At 40.4% G+C, this 17838-nt stretch overlaps 1 protein-coding gene across 1 annotated transcript in view; it reads left to right on the plus strand.

Annotated features, from left to right (window-relative positions):
- Positions 1-16960, plus strand: part of LOC131054874 (uncharacterized) — a 37482-nt gene extending 20522 nt beyond the window's left edge. Inside the window, exons 2-3 of the mRNA XM_057989509.2 lie at positions 15515-16051; positions 16157-16960. Coding sequence (XP_057845492.1) covers positions 15515-16051; positions 16157-16402 — 783 coding nt within the window. The 3' untranslated portion in view covers positions 16403-16960. The remainder of the gene's footprint in view (positions 1-15514; positions 16052-16156) is intronic.
- The last annotated feature ends 878 nt before the right edge of the window (positions 16961-17838 follow it).

A 17838-nucleotide genomic window follows, 5' to 3' on the forward strand; every position in this document is an offset into this window, starting at 1 on the left:
AAGGCATGGAATCCAAGGGGTCAAGGAGGAATAGAAAATAAAATTCCCCTCGGGCAAATTTTTGAATTTGCTATTTTTAGACACCGAATCTTGCCAGAATGAGGAAATTGTTATAGATTCAGAATTGTGGCAGAATTCTCCATCCAATGAACCTGGCTCCTAAATTTTAGGGGGATCCCTAAAAAATAGGGATGTTGGAAAGAAGACATGGACAATTCACAAAACAATGAATTCCTTCCTCAGGAGGAATTTCTGCCCCAGCCTTGTGTAGGGCGCTAGAATGAAGAATGCATGGAGAAACATGCAAATTGCAAGAGTCCTTGACCAAGGCATTTTAGCGCCCAAGTGAGAGAAGGAGCGCCAGATAGAAGGAGGCATGGAGGATTCACAAATTCACTGAATCCTCCACCAAGTCAAAATTTTGTCCAAGATGAAGGACAGGCGCCAAAATGAAGGAGGCATGGAGGATTCACAAATTCACTGAATCCTCCACCAAGTCAAAATTCTGTCCAAGATGAAGGACATGCGCCAAAATGAAGGAGGCATGGAGGATTCACAAATTTCATTAAATCCTCCACCAAGTCAAAATTGCGCCCAACAAGAAGAAATTCCAAGAAAGTGAAAAAAATTGGTTGTGTCGGAAATTCCTTCCTTCAGGAAAGAATTCGAGGAAAGGTAAAAAATTGACTAAGTGTTTGAAATTTCTTCCTTTAGGACATAGTTCTTGGAAGTTATGAAACTGGCTAAGGCATGAAGAATTTCCTTCCTCGGGGTAAGGAACAAATTCCTTTCCAAAGGAGAATTCCTCCACAACAAGAAATCACACCCATGGGTGAATTGAAGATAAAATTTCTAAGGCAAGGAAGGAATCAGGGATGAACTGAACAAGAAATTCCCCCCCCAGGGAAGAATTTGAAAAATTCATTTTTAGGGCTCAAATGACCTCCAAATTTAGAAAGTTTTATAGATTTGGATTCGTAGGAGAATTCTCTTCCTCCTAGTCTTGAAACCCCTAATTTGTGCAAAATTCCTAAAAAATAGGAGATGTTGAAAAATCATTGAAAATCTTTTCTAGAACAAGGCAAATTCAAAAACTTCAAGAAAATACTTCCAGAGTCAGAGATTCTCTCTCTTGAAGTTTTTCTCTCTCTAGGGTTTTCTCGCCAAGTGGCAGCCGAGTCAACGGACGTTGAATTAATGAAGCATCTCCCTGCATGCAGCCGTCACATTTATGGCATTATGACATATTCCTTCTGCATGCAGCCGTCACATTCAGAAGATGATGGTGCATTTATGGCATCACAGGCGATTTTTGCATGAGGGTACATTCATTGCATAGTGGGCACTTCTGGAATGTAATTAATTGTATATGGGCATGATGGGTTATTAATTGGAGATTCCCACCTTGTTGCATCATGTGTGGAGAATCTTTTGGGCAAACCCTAATTAGGGTTTTGCATGTAATCATGGCCTGAGGCCTATATAAAGGGGTGACCCCCCTCATTTGTAAAGGAGGGGGAGCTTTGTCTGAAATTGTTGCGATAAGTTTTGAGATAATAACAGTGAAACATTGTTCTCTGATGGTGTCCGCTTAAATTATTTTATCAAAGCTTGCATGGTTTCACCTTCCTCACTTAGATTAGAAATAGTAAAGTGCTTTGATTTCAATAGAGAATGTAATGGTGTCTGATGAATTTCATGAATTTCCATGGTTCATACTTTTTGAATCTTGCTGATTGTAAGTTGCAGTGTAAAGTTAGTCTGAGCCCCCTAAATTTGTGCTGAGTTCGATTGTGGATAGTCGTTTGGATTGCACCGTTTTTTGGGTATTCAAATGTACTTTCTCGATTTGAAAATCCTCTACCATCCCCAGAAGATTGCATCGGTTCTTGCGGAGTTGTAGTTAAACTTGGCGAAGCAGAGCTTGGTTTATTTGGAATTTGTCCACCAGAGCACTATTCATTGTTATCACTGCCCTTAGGAGTAGATTTAGATCCTTCTAAACCCCTTTCCCTTTTCCTTTAGTTCATTTTAGTCCGTTCGAAGCAGCAACATCGCAGAATTGTCATATCCGATGATGGAGTTCCAGCCACAACAAAGAAGTGAAAGAATGATGCAAACGTAAGGCCCCTTGGATTACCAACAATCACATCAGTCAACTGAGTCACATCCACGCATTGAAGGAACCTTGGAGTCGATTGTTTGAACCTCTTGCAATCTTAGCATGCAATTGCACTTTGATTAAGAGAGAGTGAAGTGACCGTTAGGCAACTTTATTCTATGTTTGACGTAGTCATAAAAAACACGTCAACAGGAACCAAAGTTTTGACCTCATCCAAGGAGAAAATAGGTGCTTTGAAGAATTTCGCTCTGGACCCTTTGGAAGGGTCAGGAGCGAAATTTATGATTTGAGCTTATTCCTCTATCTTTAACCTCAATCAACTTCAAAAGGGCAAGAACACCTCTCCTCACACTCATCCAAGCTAGAAAAGCTCAAAGTTTGACTTGACCTGCAGGGAAAATAGGTGATTTTAGAAATTTCGCTCTGGACCCTTTGGAAGGGTCAGGAGCGAAATTCACACTCTTGCTCAATTCCTTCAAATTCCTGGATCACTAGCAACTCAAAGTCATTCTTAGGGACATTTCCTTCTTGAATTTACCATAGCCCACACTTGATCTAGCACAAAGTTGAGAGAAAAGAGAGGTTTTGAGAAAATTTGCTTTGGACCCTTTGGAAGGGTCAGCAGCGAATTTCTCATTCTTGACTTGGTTCTTCATCCTTTCAATCTCATTCTTCATTACAAGACAAAATTTCATCGTTTTCACCCAAGGAACAAAGTTTTTAAGCCCAAGCAAGGTTAAAAAAATAGGTTTGTAAGGAATTTTGCTCTGGACCCTTTGGAAGGGTCAAGAGCGAAATTCATGTTCTAGGCTAAAATCCTTCACATTCTTACATCCCAACACTTCAAAACTAGAATGCAAGTCCAAACAGGGAAGAAAATGAGGTTTATGGGAAATTTTGCTCTGGACCCTTTGGAAGGGTCAGGAGCAAAATTTCCATTCTTGGACAAAATCTTCACTTTTCAACGCTTTCAATCATTCCCAAAGGCAACAACATGTCCATTCTTCCTTTCAACATGCCTTGGATATCAAAATTTGGTCAAACAAAGAAGGAAATGAGTTCTAGGTAGATTTTCGCTCTGGACCCTTTGGAAGGGTCAAGAGCGAAAATCTTGTTCTAGGCTTGATTGTTCATTTTTCCAACTTCAGTCTTCTCTGGGAGGCAAACATAGATCATTCTCCACCTAAGGAACAAGGTTTGAAGCTCAAACTAGGGAGCAAATGAGGTTTATAATGAATTTCTCTCTGAACCCTTTGGAAGGGTCAGGAGTGAAATTCATACTTTGGGCAAAATCTTCATCTTTCAAAGCGTCCAATTCCCTCTCAAGGCAAGAACATACCAATTCACCCTCCAACATGCCAATGCCTAGCCAAAACAAGGAAGAAAATAAGAGCTACAAGGATTTTCACTCTGGACCCTTTGGAAGGGTTAGGAGCGAAAATCATGTTTTGAGCTTGATTCTTGATTTTTTCCAACTCCAATCCTCTTTGGGAGGCAAACATAGATCATTCTTCTTGCATCTCCACCAAGATCCTGACTTTGGCTAAGGGAAAAATGAGTGTTTTCAAGAATTTCGCTCTGGACCCTTTGGAAGGGTCAGGAGCGAAATTCACCTTTTAGGTTAGAATCCTTCATCTTTTCCACCTTTACTCACTTCCTAAGGCTAGAATATTCAAAAACACCTCCAAACATGCCTTAGAAACAGTGTTCCACGGGTGTTGGGGACGGGGGGATGCGTTTCCGGGACGGGGGGACCAAGGGCCTAAATTTGGGGACGGCGACGGGGGGGTGGTGGGGTGGTGGTGCCCATATACGTATACATATACATATAGTACTTGAAAAACTAGTTTTGAAAAGATGTATAATAGTATAACAGTATAAGAATTAGATTTCAAATGAAACTATAGGAAATACCAAGATTACTTAGATTATTAATACTAATTGCTAAATGCTAAATAAAATTTTAAAAATGAAATTGTCAAATTGGAGATTTCTCATTTCTATCATATGAATATCGAAAAAGGAAAACGAAAATACGGATATCTAATGCCATTGCAAAGTCTATAATAATAAAGATGATTACATGATTCATCATTACAATGAGTAGCCAAATACAAATACGTGTAGCAATAGCATTACAAAAGAGACTAGAGTCAAAGACAAAATGACAAAACTCAAAATGTAGCTAATGGAGGCCTCTAATCATCTACGAACTCCTCCTCACTGGAACTGTTGGACTCCTGAAGATCAAGGTCCCTCAAGCTCACACCAACTAGCCCTGCATCTGAAGTGATAGGATCATCCTCATCAATCTGTGAAGGCTCCTCTGGTTCTACATCCCATTGTGCCGCTGGGCTCTCCTTGTACACGAGTGTCTTGCGGTCCATGAGATGCAAAGCACTGTGTACAACCACAAGCTTCTCTGCTCTCTTAGAGGTAAGTCTGTTTCTCTTAAGAGAGTGGATAAAGCTATATGTAGACCAGTTCCTCTCAGCAGCTGAAGAACTGGAAACCTGGGATAGCAGACGGATGGCAAGAGTGGTGGTCAAAGATTTCGGGCCATGACAATTCCACCATAAAAGTGGGTTCTCATGTGCCATAGTGTCTATATCCATCTTTGCTGCATCTGAATAACCTCTAAGAGTGGCAAATCTTCCCCACTCAGTGCACATTGTGCCGACATCTTTGGAATCAAACATCTTCTCTATGCACCTAAAGAAACCTGCCTTCACCTCATCATCCTGAATCGGTGTCAGTCCACCCGGTCTAGCCTTGTACCACTTAGGATTCAAGGCAAAGGCAGCCATATGCAAAGGAGTGTTCAACTTATCCCATCTACGCTGAATGATAGGCTGGATTTGCTCATTGTAGAATGCTAAAGAGGGGTCCTTCACTCGCACAACAGCCCTCATCTGGTCAAGCATAGAGTCAATGCACTCATACACCTCTCCAAGGCTAGGTGCATCCCCATCCCCATATCAGATCACTTGGAATACTGGGGAAATGATGGAGAATGTATTTCGCATCAGTCCAAAACACATCACTCTTCACTATCTCCTTCACCCTTCTCCCCTGCTCTGTCTTGGCCTTAGCCCACCTATTCCACTCATTAGTCATAACCATGAGTTGCAATGCCTCTTGCAACTCAATCATTCTCTCCAAGAGAATGAAATAGGATGCATATCTAGTCTCAACTGGTTTCAAGAACTCCTTCACGAAGGTCCTGAAGAGTGCATGTGAAGTGTGGTGGTTGCAGATAAACATCTGCACATCTCTCGCATCGGTGACCACTCCTCTAATCCAGTCTATCTTCCCCATGTCCTTGAGTGCATTGTTCATGGCATGCACACAACATGGGGTCCACCAAATGTGTCTACAAGCTGCCTCAATGAGTCTCCCTGCTGCTCTACACACATGGGCTGCATCTGTCACTACTTGGACCACATTTTGTGGCCCAACCTCCTCAATAGCCTCCCTGAGGACCTGAAATTGGAAATCAGCATCTTTACGATGCCCTGTACAATCAACTGCTCTAAGGAAGTATGGGCCCTCTGCACGTGACCATGACGTTGATGAGAGGACGATGGCTAATGTCCGTTCACCCATCCATAACTATGCTGCACCCCGATGCCACCCAACATGCCTTCATCTTCTCCATCAAAATATTGATCTTGGAATAGCATTTATCCAAGATCGAGGTCCTCATTTTCGTCTCCCCTGGTGGCACATAAGATGGTCCTCCCTTGGTCACCATAGCCATCATCTCCTTATAATAAGGAGACCGTGTAACATGAAATGGAATGCCATTGGCAAAGAAGAACTTGCCAATGGATTCATCTATCTCATCTCTCAACTGCACATTAAACATATCAGCAATGGGGTTGCTCTGTGGTGTCTGCAACCTACGTTTCCCAGCCTTGGCAGCAGTAGAAGTGGAAGTGGATGGAGATCCAAACATCATTCCTCCCGTCTGCGAAGCATGAGAAGTATGTGGCACATTCTGGTTGCCCTGAAGTGCTGCCCTAGCAGACAAAGTAGTAGGCATTGAAATATTTGTGTCATCTGAAACCCCTCAAAGCTTGTTAAACTCAATTTTGTACTGTATATTTTTGGCTTCCTCCAAAAACTTAAAATGTTTCACGCCTTTTCCTCTCCAAAACAGAAAGTGAGCATTCACCCTACTAATGCTACCGAACCATTCTGTTTCACAAATATTGCACTTCCACTTCCTTGTTCCCCCACTTGAATGTGATGTGCCTTGTACTGATATTCATGAAGCAAACTGTTTTAGAGGAGACTTAGGATCAAAATGACCCCTAGCATATGGTGCCAACAACTCTGAAGGGCAACCTGTACTAGCTGGTGCACTCGCCATAGAACTAGATTGGGCTCCAGGATTAGCCCCATGGTCACCCCCCTCATTTTCAGGTTCATATTCTGAATCATTCTCACTATGAGAATGGATTTCCATATCATCTTCACTCATGCCTTGGGAGCTCATTGTGAAATTGACACTGCATTTCACAAAATAAAAATTAAAATAAAATTAGCCTAGTTTAACAATATATTTTTAAATTTTTTTCCTATTCATCTCAAAATGAGATTTGATGTTGAATCTTGAGGGCAAAATGATGAATTCATTTTGCCCTCAAGATTCAACATCAAATCTCATTTTGAGTTTTGAGATGAATAGGGAAAAAAAATCCAAAAATGACATAGAACAATGAAAATCAGAAAAAAAAACAAAAAAAAAAAACAAGAAAAAGTTGAAAAACCCTACCTTGTGCTTGAAAAATCTCTCCAAAATGTAGAAGAATCTTCTTCTTCCTCTTCTTCTTGCTTCTTCTAGCTCCTATCACGCTTGCAATCAGTTTTCTCACCCCTTCAATCAATCTTCTTCAAGTTTTTCCTCCTCTTCAGCTTGCTGGAAAAAAAATCAGTTTTCCAAAATGAGTGAAATCTAAAAGAAACATGCTTTTGTGTTGTTTTGGGGGGTAGGGTGGGGCCCACCTCCAATTAGGGTTACCCCTTAACCCCCCCCCCCAAAAGGCACATGTTTTTTAAAAATTGCTTTTTTTGGTTTGCAAAACGTGGGAACGCGGGAGATGCTTGGGCGTCTCCATGGGAGACGCGGAGATGTCTCCACGTCCCAGCGGCGTTTTGGGTGGCGGTGGCGGGACAGCGGGGGACGTCACATCCTGAGACGTTTCTGATGGGGGGACGCATCCCCGTGGAACGCTGCTTAGAAACTAAGAAATTGGTTTGGACAAAGAAGAAATTGAGGTGCATAAGGATTTTCGCTCTGGACCCTTTGGAAGGGTCAAGAGCGAAAATCTTGATTTATCCAATTCTCTCTCAAACTTGATCAATTTCAAGGTCCTTTCAAACTCTATTCATCATTTTAGGCAAGATAGAAGGTCAAATGGGAGATTTCGCTCTGTACCCTTTGGAAGGGTCAGGAGCGAAATTTCCATTCCAGGTTGATTTTCACCATTTTGTAGTCTTAAACCTCCTCTCCAAGGCAAACATGCATCCAAGTCTCCTCAACTATGCCTCAAAATCCAAAACTTGGCCATATGAAAGAGCAAAATAGAGGAAAAGGTGAATTTCGCTCTGGACCCTTTGGAAGGGTCAGGAGCGAAATTCATGCTTCAGACAAAATCCACACTTTCAAACATGTCAAATCACTTCCTAAGGCAAGAATATGTCAATTTGCCCTTACCATGCCCAAGGATGACATTCCAGACTTCATCACTCACCAACTTGACCTAGCTCAGACCTTTAAGGATGATACTCACTCACCAAGCAAGACACAATTAGCAACAAGAGCAAAACTAGGCCCAAAGGAAGACTCTCAAAGAAACCCTAATTTTGGGGCCCCGTGGACTCACCCTGGCTCAAGCAGAGCTTGCCATCCTAGTGATCCCTCTGGCAACACTCAGCATGCAAAGGCTAACAAACAAACCCTAAAAACCTAGAAAGCAAACCCTGGAAAGCAAAAAAGTAGGGGTCCCCATTTGCAATGGGGCGATGTGTGAATTCCTCACAACAAGTTCCAGGTCCAGGAGAGAGAAAATTATCTCATTTAGCCAAATCTGAATTTTTTTTGAAATTTGGATGAATTTTGATGCTCGAAAATGAATTTTTCAAAATTTTCTCCGAGGGGAAGTATCTTTTCAATCTATCCTTGACTTCCATTTTCCTTGCCTTGGAATTTACTCTTCAGACCTGGACGTGGAATTCATCATGAGGAGGAATTTGACTTGATTGACTTTTCCTTGACCTTCTCCACTTAGCGCTCATGACTTGGACTTGGGCGGAATTTCTTGTTTGAGGAGGAACTTTTCCCTTTGTCAACCTTTCCTTGCCTCCTTGGTTTTGGCACCCTTTCTTGACCTTGGGCACTAGATGCTTGGTATGTAGGAATTTATGCTTAATTGACCTTTTCCTTGATTCCCCTTATCCAGCACTCTAATGCACACTTGGGCACTATTCTAGCATGATGGAGGAAAAAGTGGTATGGAGGAGAATTCCTCATACCCTTGCTTGAGCGCTCATACTGACTCTTGGGTGCTAAAACACCCTTGTGGAGGAATTTCACCTTTATTGCCTTTCCTTGATGCCTTAGGATTCAACCTTCTTTCCTTGTCTTGGGCATGAACTTAGTATCTTGGAGGAATTCGACCCCTTGGAGGAATTCGACCCCTTGGTAACCTCATACCCTTGCTTGAGCGCTCATACTGACTCTTGGGTGCTAAAACACCCTTGTCGAGGAATTTCACTTTTACTGCCTTTCCTGGATGCCTTAGGATTCAACCTTCTTTCCTTGTCTTGGGCATGAACTTAGTATCTTGGAGGAATTTGACCCCTTGGTAACTTTCCTTGGCACCCTGTCTTGGCCTTGGGCGCCAATTAGGCATGGAGGAACTTTGACCGGGCTTGACTTTCCATGGCACCCCCCATTTGGCTCCCTCAACTTGCCTTGGGCGCTATTTCCACTACATCGAGGAAATTCACTTTTGAATGCATTTCCTTGATGCCTTAGGATTCAATCTTCTTTCCTTGTCTTGGGCGTGAAATTGGTGTCCTAGAGGAATTCAACCTCTTGATAACTTTCCCTTACACCTTCCATTTGGTGCCCAACTCTTGGATTGGGCAGAAATTAGGCATGGAGGAGGAATTTTGTGTGTGGAGGACAATTCCTCCACACACCCTTTCTAGCGCTCCCCTTTGCATTTGAGTGCCAAATCACTAGGGTGAAGGAATTTTGGGGGTGGAGAAAAAATCCTCCACCACCCCATTTCAGCACCCAACTTTATGCTAGAGCACCAAAACCACTAGGTGAAGGAAAAATTGCCATGGAGGCAATTTCTTCCGTGGCCTCATTTTAGCGCTCACCCAGTTTTGGCATGATTTCACTCCCTAAGGAATTCTTGCTTGGTTTTCCACCCAGACTTAGTCATTTTTCAATAGTTTCCAATTCCGGATCAAGATGCTATTTCGAAAATGAAGAGATTTTCCATCGAACTTAGAGGATTTTCCATGCTTTACACTTCTGGAATGGGAGTTCCATACTTAGCCATTTTTTGATCAGTAGCCTACTTTTTCAGCATTCCGGATTTAGACAATTCTTTAGGATTGTCTAGTCTTCAGTGTCTGCTTGTGAAGAGCCTGCCAAAAATAGACTTTCCCAAAATAGTAAGTGTTTCAAAATGTTAAGATTAGGGCAAAAAAGGACGCAAAGACAATTACTAAAAATAGTAGGTTTGATTTTTGGCAAAATTATACCAATCCAGAAGGCAATGAAATCCCCCAAAAATAGGAACTTTCTAAAAACAGAAAGTTGCTCAGAATTTGCTCAAATTTCATTGGTAGGTTCCTTAAAGGGTCCTGATTCCAATGCAATGTTTAGTTTTTCCAAAGCCCTAAAGGAATGGCCTCAAATCAAAGTCTAAAGGATGAAACCCTAAAACGAACTAAACAGGCTCCAGACTTAGCCAAATTTACTCAAACGAGCTGCAGACTTGATCAAATTGACCCCGAAACATTGCAACGCGAGGAGGCTAATGAGACTGTCGCGAAAAGACCCAACAAGCAAAACCAAAAGACCAAGAGGACCTAAAAAGTAGGGGGGTCCCAATTTGCAATGGGGCAATGTGTGAAAACTTGACAACAACATCTACCATCTACAAAAATTTGGGGTCTTCAATATAGAAGACGTTTTTGAGGTGTTCCTCCGAGATTGTTCCCAAGAATGCCAATAGTTGTTTGCAAGTGAGGAGGGTGAAATTTACCTCCATGTCTGGTATTCACAATACTCTCCGCTTCTCCTCTATTCATTCTCACCAAAAATCACTTCAAATAAATGAAATTAAAACTTTGCCAACTTTTAAACACTTCATTCGAGGCCATCATGCGAAGACAAAGAGCATTAAGTCTCGTGAATGCTCATGGTGTTTGGTGGCGTACGATATCCCTCCACCACATTAATTTCCTCATTGAAGTTTATGCCCCACAAATCTTCCTAGATTACATTCATGTGATCATCATTCAATTTAATGGACCATTTAGAAAGTGTCTGCCAAGTCATTCCGCGCTCTCCTTGTGTGGGTTATTTTAAAATCTTCCAACTTCGCTAACTCTCCCCAATCAAATTGATGTATTTATTTAGTCTCCTTGCAACCACCTCACCTCGCTTTATAGCATTGATTATTATCAAAGAGTCCCCTTCAAGGTAAAGTTTATTAATTGAGAGTCGAATTGCCATCTTAACCGCATGAGAAGCAGCTTGAACTTCAGCTTCATTATTTGTACCTTCCCCAAGTTTTTTGGCTCCGAAGGCAACAATGTCTCCGTGACAGTCCCGTGCCACAAAGCCAACACTTGAAGGGTTCAAATTGCCTTTCGAGGCCCCATTGAAATTAATTTTAATCCACCCCGCTTCTGGCTTTTGCCAAACAACATTCTTCCTACCAATATTAGCTAGATCAACCCAGGAAGGCCCATTAACAAGTTGCGACTCTACAATATTTATAAACTAATAAATGTTTAAAACAAACACCAAAAATCATTATAAAAATCTTGAAACTTGTAATTTCAATCCAAAAAACTATATATATTATTTTAAAAAAAACTTGAAGAAATTCATCAAAATGAAAAACTCATCAAAAACTTGAAATTTTTTGTTAGAAAACTAAACTAATCAGTTAAAATGCTTACCTTAGATGACTAGATCTCCTTTGTGCAAGTTATCTTCACTTCTTAGTTCTTTGGCACTTTGTGATCTCCTTTGAAAAAAATCAGCTACTTTTCAAAATGCGAAAATTGCTTTGCAAGTTTGTCTTTGAGAGAAATGAAGTTGTTTACACTTTACAATGAGAAGGTGAATATAAGTTGTAGGATTTTTTTTGCGGTTTTTTGTTTTTTAAATTTTAAATCACTACTGTGACACATTGGCCCTTGGGAATGTCTGAGAGTGGTCAAGGAGTGTCTTGATCACCTTGAGTTCCTTGTGTTGAGACATGGACCAGCTAGGACTCGAACCTAGGACCTTTCATACGCTGCTGGAGTGCTCTACCACTGAGCTACTGGCCCCTCTTGGACCAGTCCATCGTCGGTCCGGGTATGGCTTCTTTCCAACACCAACACCCCCCCTTAAGCCACACCTCTCGTGTGCTTGGGGCTCCTAGCCTGGACCTGGCTCTGATACCATGTTGAGACATGGACCAGCTAGGACTCGAACCTAGGACCTTCCATACGCTGCTGGAGTGTTTACCACTGAGCTACTGTCCCCTCTTGGACCAGTCCATTGTTGGTCCGGGTGTGGCTTATTTTCAACACCAACACCTTGTGGGTACGCAAACAGCATACTTGTAGGGAACTCAAGGCAGTCAGGACACTCCCATCGTTGCTCCAAGTTTTACTGCAAATTTGGATTGTAGGAAGATCAATGTTTTGATACCATTGTGATGGCCCTTTGCCAATATTTAGCAATAATATATTCAAATATAAGATACCAACATCAATTATTCTTTTGAAAAGCCCAAATCTGAAATACACATGAATTATTTTGACATCAAATTGCATAAATAGAAAGAAACACTCACACACATGCTGAAATTGAATATTTCATTAAAATCTCTCATTCTAATATGTTTTAGATTGTTTACAACATGTACTAGAATGTTTCATGGTTTAAAGATTGCAATGATTACAAGCTCTTCTAGAAACACCCAAGATGCTAGAAATCTCCACTTGAAGTGCAAATGCAGCCTCTATTTGTGGTTGTCCTCAAGAAACTAGAGGGTTTTTGTCCTCTAATCTCTAAGAAATCAATGGAATTTTGTCCAATCTTCTCTATAACCTAAGGGTTTTTGTTCGTAGACTCACTAGATGAACACAAATGCTTAGCTCTACAAGCTAGGATTAGATATGGTTGGCAAAAGTTGCAAAATGATGCAGCTAATTGCCTTAAGTAGATATTTGAGAACCAAATGTGGGGCCCATGCATGCTGGTAGTGTTTGAGAGTTTCTCTCCAATTTGTTATGTTCAAATGAAGCCATTAGTGGCATCCTAGGTTGTGTGGTGTAGTAGGTGAGGTCTCCTGTTTTGAATGGTGAGAGTTTGGTGAATTGATTGCTTAAAGGCAATGATCTAGAGATATGTGTACATAGGGGATGGATAGAGGATGCTCCAAAGGTTCTTGGTCAAAATTATATGAATTAACATGTAGGATACGAAGGCAAGGAGTGTTGGGGATTTGGGCGTTTGAATGCTCTTTGGTTTCTTTCTTCTCAGTAGGCTAGCATTAGGATCCCAAAAGTCTGGCATTGAGGATTTAGGGGATGGGATGCAAAGATGCTAGGTTGCAAGGAGATGACGAGGTCCTTTGGCTCCCAAAAGTAGAGGGACCAGATGCCAATGATCAAGGTTAGGAGATATTCGATACAAGAGGCAATGAAGATCAGGATTAGGAGATGCTCAGTACAAGAGAGAGTAGGGATTGGAATTAGGAGATACGAATACAAGAGACAACAATGCTTAGGAGTAGGAGATGGCCGATATAGGAAGGAATGGGGATCAGCATTGTGGCATATGAGGTGTTGATGGAGATTTGGGAAGCTGCATATTGACTACTTGTGTAATGGAGGTGGGGGGAACTTGAAAGCTTGCATACTTGAGAGTGATAAAGAAGTAGGGATCGGGGTCACAATCCTAAGATCTCACTTACCATTTAGGTATGCCAAGAGTATAGAGTCTAGAGGCCTGTGATATAGAGGAAGTTAGGGCTCAAGGATATTTGATAGTAGGGGGATTGGGGATCAAGAATATTAGCTCCTTCAGATTCAGTGCAAGACATAAAACAAAAATCTGGAAGCCTACAAGATGGAAGGGAACAAGTTTGTGCGAATGTGGGGGATGAGAGCATGGCATGCCAGTAGAGGAAAGTCCTAAGACCTGATGCATGGGGAGTTGAGAGTCGAGGACTTGAAGGAAATGAAGTGGAAGGTATGCTGGCATGGAAAAGTACGGAATTTTGACTAGGTTGACAAGGTTGGGATCCGAGAAATGGGAAATTATGGGAAAGGCACTGAGTTAAGGGGAGTCAAAGAAAAGGATTGGGGGAATGAGGGAGCAAGGATTGAAAGGAAGGTATGCTAGTACAAGGAAACTTGAAACCTCTCTCAGAGCTGGAAAATGACCTTGACACTCATACTTAGGATTTGGAACATTACACAGGTATATCTCTCATTCGAAGAGCTAGATGCAATACAATTGCACAACAGAACCTTTCAGGCTTCATTACCTTGTCTGATAATTTATTTAATGTAAAGAGCAATACCTTGTCTATTAATTTCAATAAAATCTAATCCTCCAGAGTTTCTGGGAAGGCAACATATATCCCATGGAACTTTGTCAAAGCCTTCACTTTATACTGGCCACTGAAGGTTTTGGCCATCTTACCAGTACCATCTTACATTGAAATTCCGTTTTTTAATGTAGAATCTAACTGCAAACATGCTTGCAGCTTTGCTTAGCCATGTCATTACTAGGTATAGGGTTGTGTGAATTAAAACTATCTGGTTAAATTGGATGGCCTGTATACTACAATATTGGCCCAAGTGGTATTGTATTCTGATTGATTAGCCCTGAATCGTTTGGTTTACTCAATAAAAGTGGCACTTGGAGACTATTTTACTCATCATATCAAATAATACTCCTATTAGTATTTGGATATTTGAGTGTTGAAAGTTAAGCCAACACAAAGAGGACCTCTCATTTACTATCTATACCGTGGTTGTCAAGAATCTATAATAGCATTTCAGGATGAATGATTACTTTAACCAGGTTTACAAATGTTGAGACTAATTATGAAATATGTTTGGATGGGGTATGGAGAAAGGGCAGGAAATTAGGCTTAAAAGCTGATGATATGATCATATAAAATTTGAAACATAAGCTGCTATCTTCGTAAATGAATAATAAACTAGTCTGCCAACGACTTATCATTTTTTATCTTGATCACCCAGAAAAGCTGTACCTAGATGTGCATTTATATGATTTAGTCAGTTTGGAAGCTCTCTGTGAGAATAGGATCTAGAAAGAACAATAAACAGTATACTGATTAAGGTGTGTGGGGTGTAAGATAACAAAAATTATTTAAAAGTTAATTTCCATGAATAAATCCATATACCTTATTGGAACTGAATTACAGTGTATAGGTTAACAGAATTCAGGTCTGACCAAAAATCACTGTTGGATATGCTTTTTGAACCTTAGACCTTTTTGTATTCTTTGGTTTGTTTGTTCAATGAATCATTCATACTCAAAAGGGAGGTTTTAGCCAGTTACATTGGATCAAATTGCTAGTGTATTGTTCAAACTTCAAATAGATTAAATATAGCAGAAATTCATTTAAAAGTTAATTTCTTTGATTAAATCAATATACCTTATTGGAACTGAATAACTGAATTAGTAGAATTACAGGGTATAGATTAACACAATTCAGAAGGTCTGACCAAATATGTGTTCTGGATATGGCTTTTCAAATCTTAGAGCTATTTCTCTTCTTTTGTTTTGTTCGATGAATTGCTCATCATCAAAAGTGAGGTTTTGGCCAGTTGCTTTGGATTGGATTGCTAGTGTGTTTTTCAAACTTCAAACAGACAAACTTGGGACGGAACAGTGGTAGTTGCCAATTTCATTCTATTGCATGATGCTGATATTTTTCAGTTACACTTGCATGGAACACACAGGCTCCATTCGCATGGACTGATATTCATTATAACAGAATATATGTATAGATATTAGGATTATTACATCTCCAAAATATTTCAGGATTGCCTTTGCATGCATTTTTTCTTTAATGGTTGATCTTTTTTCATTTGTAGGGAAGAATGTGTCAAGGTCATAGTCTTCCATTGCTCTCCAGCTCTTCATTATCTATTGGATCTCAAAAAATCAAGATACGTGTTCCTTATGCAATGAATACACCATTGGAAGGACTATCTGGCAAATTTGAAGAAAGAAAAAACACACCGATGGAGAACCTACCAAACAAACTGTGGGACATGTGCCCTGAACCAGTTAGAAAATACCCATGGAAGGAAGCCTGTGAGAGGGTGATGAAAAATACTCAGATGGAGGACACACCAGCAAAACTGAGGGAGATATGCCCTGAACCAGTCAAAAAATTTCCCTGGAAGAAAGCTTGTGAGAGAGTAATAAACCGTTTATTTCTTCTTATAGAGGATGTAGCTAAGCAGTTTGGGATTCCTATTCTAGTTGTCACATTTTTTATGGAGGCATCATACTGCATAGCACAAAACAAGGAGTTGTTTATACCTATTGCCCTCTTTGCTGGCGGTGTTTTTGCGGAGGTTTTAAATGAAACTTCAATTGAACTCAAGCTGCCTCAAAATTATAAGGTAATGCTTTTATATGCCCCTTTAAGATCGCATTGTTTCTTGTTTGTATCATAAGCTACCATTGCTCTTGCTCATATATATTGACATAGGCTGTGTGAATGGCAGGAAGGAGATTTGCCCCGGAATGTCTTGATTATTATATCATTTTTTTCATTGATTAAGATTATTGGCCCCTTCTATCCTTATTGGGCCCGTATCATTCTTCCTCATTTTGCAAATGGTGGTTTGTGTCGAACAATCTGGCTAGCTAAGGATTATTTGACCAAGAACTTATCCCAGACCATTGAAGCTTTAAACCATTCTGGAGGGGATTCCAGATCAGACATTGGCGCAGAAATGGCAGATTCCTAATGATTTTTTTTTAAAATGAGATGCGGGAGTTGGTAACTTTTATAATAGAGAAAGACTATAGGGACAAATTTTCATAGATCATCCCTTGGGCCTTTAGTGATTTGCCATTGCCTCTAGGAAGGCATCTTGAATGAGAATGGCATCATATCATTCAAAATATCTTTTGATCTTATTGTCTTTCAAGACGACGGGGAAGAAGCAATGACTAGTAAAATTATTGCCTTTCCTCTCATATCAAAGTAACACCAACCAGTTTCTTGGTGAGAGTTGTCAGTAAATGAAGATAACATGGCTAGTTTTAAATATGGCTTCCGATACATCTATTATGCCCTTTTACAAATCTTTATGGTGGTAGGCCCTTACATAAAATTAATAGCAGGCGGTCATTACAGTGAAAGTTCTTTTCACTAGAGAGGTTGAGGGATGCTATTGTTTCTATGCCTCTTTTTCGTCTTGGCATAATATGAACGTTCAGATTTTAGTGAGGATATTGTTTTAAACCTACAATGGCTTGCTTATTCATATAATGCGTTAATTGTCAGGATTGATTTTGTTCTAGTGGCTTGACAAGATAATTGCTGTTATTTATTTTGCACTATTATATTAATGATCTTTTTAGTTATTCATTCTTAAGTTTATAAATCAATATAATATTATAATTTATTTCATAATAAAGTCTCTCGTTTGTCACCAGATTTCATCCTGTAGATTGTTAATTTAACTTTGCTAATTGATTACCCTTTGGACCCATCTTCTTTGGCCTTTGTGTTTAGTGACGCATCTTTTAGTGCTTTATATTGAGCCAATATGATAATCTTTCTATCATCTACTCTCATCCATATGATGGATCACAAAATTTGATCTAAATTGTTGATAAATCAAAATTTTCTAGAACTGTCCATTTCAAACAAATGGATTGTGAAAAAATAATATAATTGTTACTATTTTTTTTTTGCATCTCTTAATTTATATAATTGTTCTCCAAGATTGAAATTTATGTGTTATTTACAGTTAGAGGAGCTAAACAACAAATAATTGAGTATTAGACAAATGCATTTTGAAGTATTAGACAACGATGTCGCTCCTACACCTGCACCCCAACGACTCTCCCGCCTCCTGCAGTTTGAATGTGCCTGCTGCTGCGGGAGTTTCTGGAAATGGATCTGCGACTGCGTTGGGTCCTTCTGCCTGGGCTGGGGTTGCAGCTGCTGCTCCCCCTTCAGAACTGGTGCCTCGATCTACTACTGCTGGGTGGGTCACTGGAGGTTCTGGTGTGTTTCCCCCACTTGTGGCTGCTACTTCCGGTGCTGGTGATGTGGCGGCTCTGTCTGCTACATTGGGCAACTTTGCTATTGCAGAAGGTCCTCCTTTGGTTATGGGTACCAATGTCGGGGGTTGGGGTGCCAAGATCCTTGTTGATGGTTGTGCTCCTCCAA

This window comes from Cryptomeria japonica, chromosome 5, assembly GCF_030272615.1.
Source record: "Cryptomeria japonica chromosome 5, Sugi_1.0, whole genome shotgun sequence".
NCBI classification, from domain to species: Eukaryota; Viridiplantae; Streptophyta; class Pinopsida; order Cupressales; family Cupressaceae; genus Cryptomeria; species Cryptomeria japonica.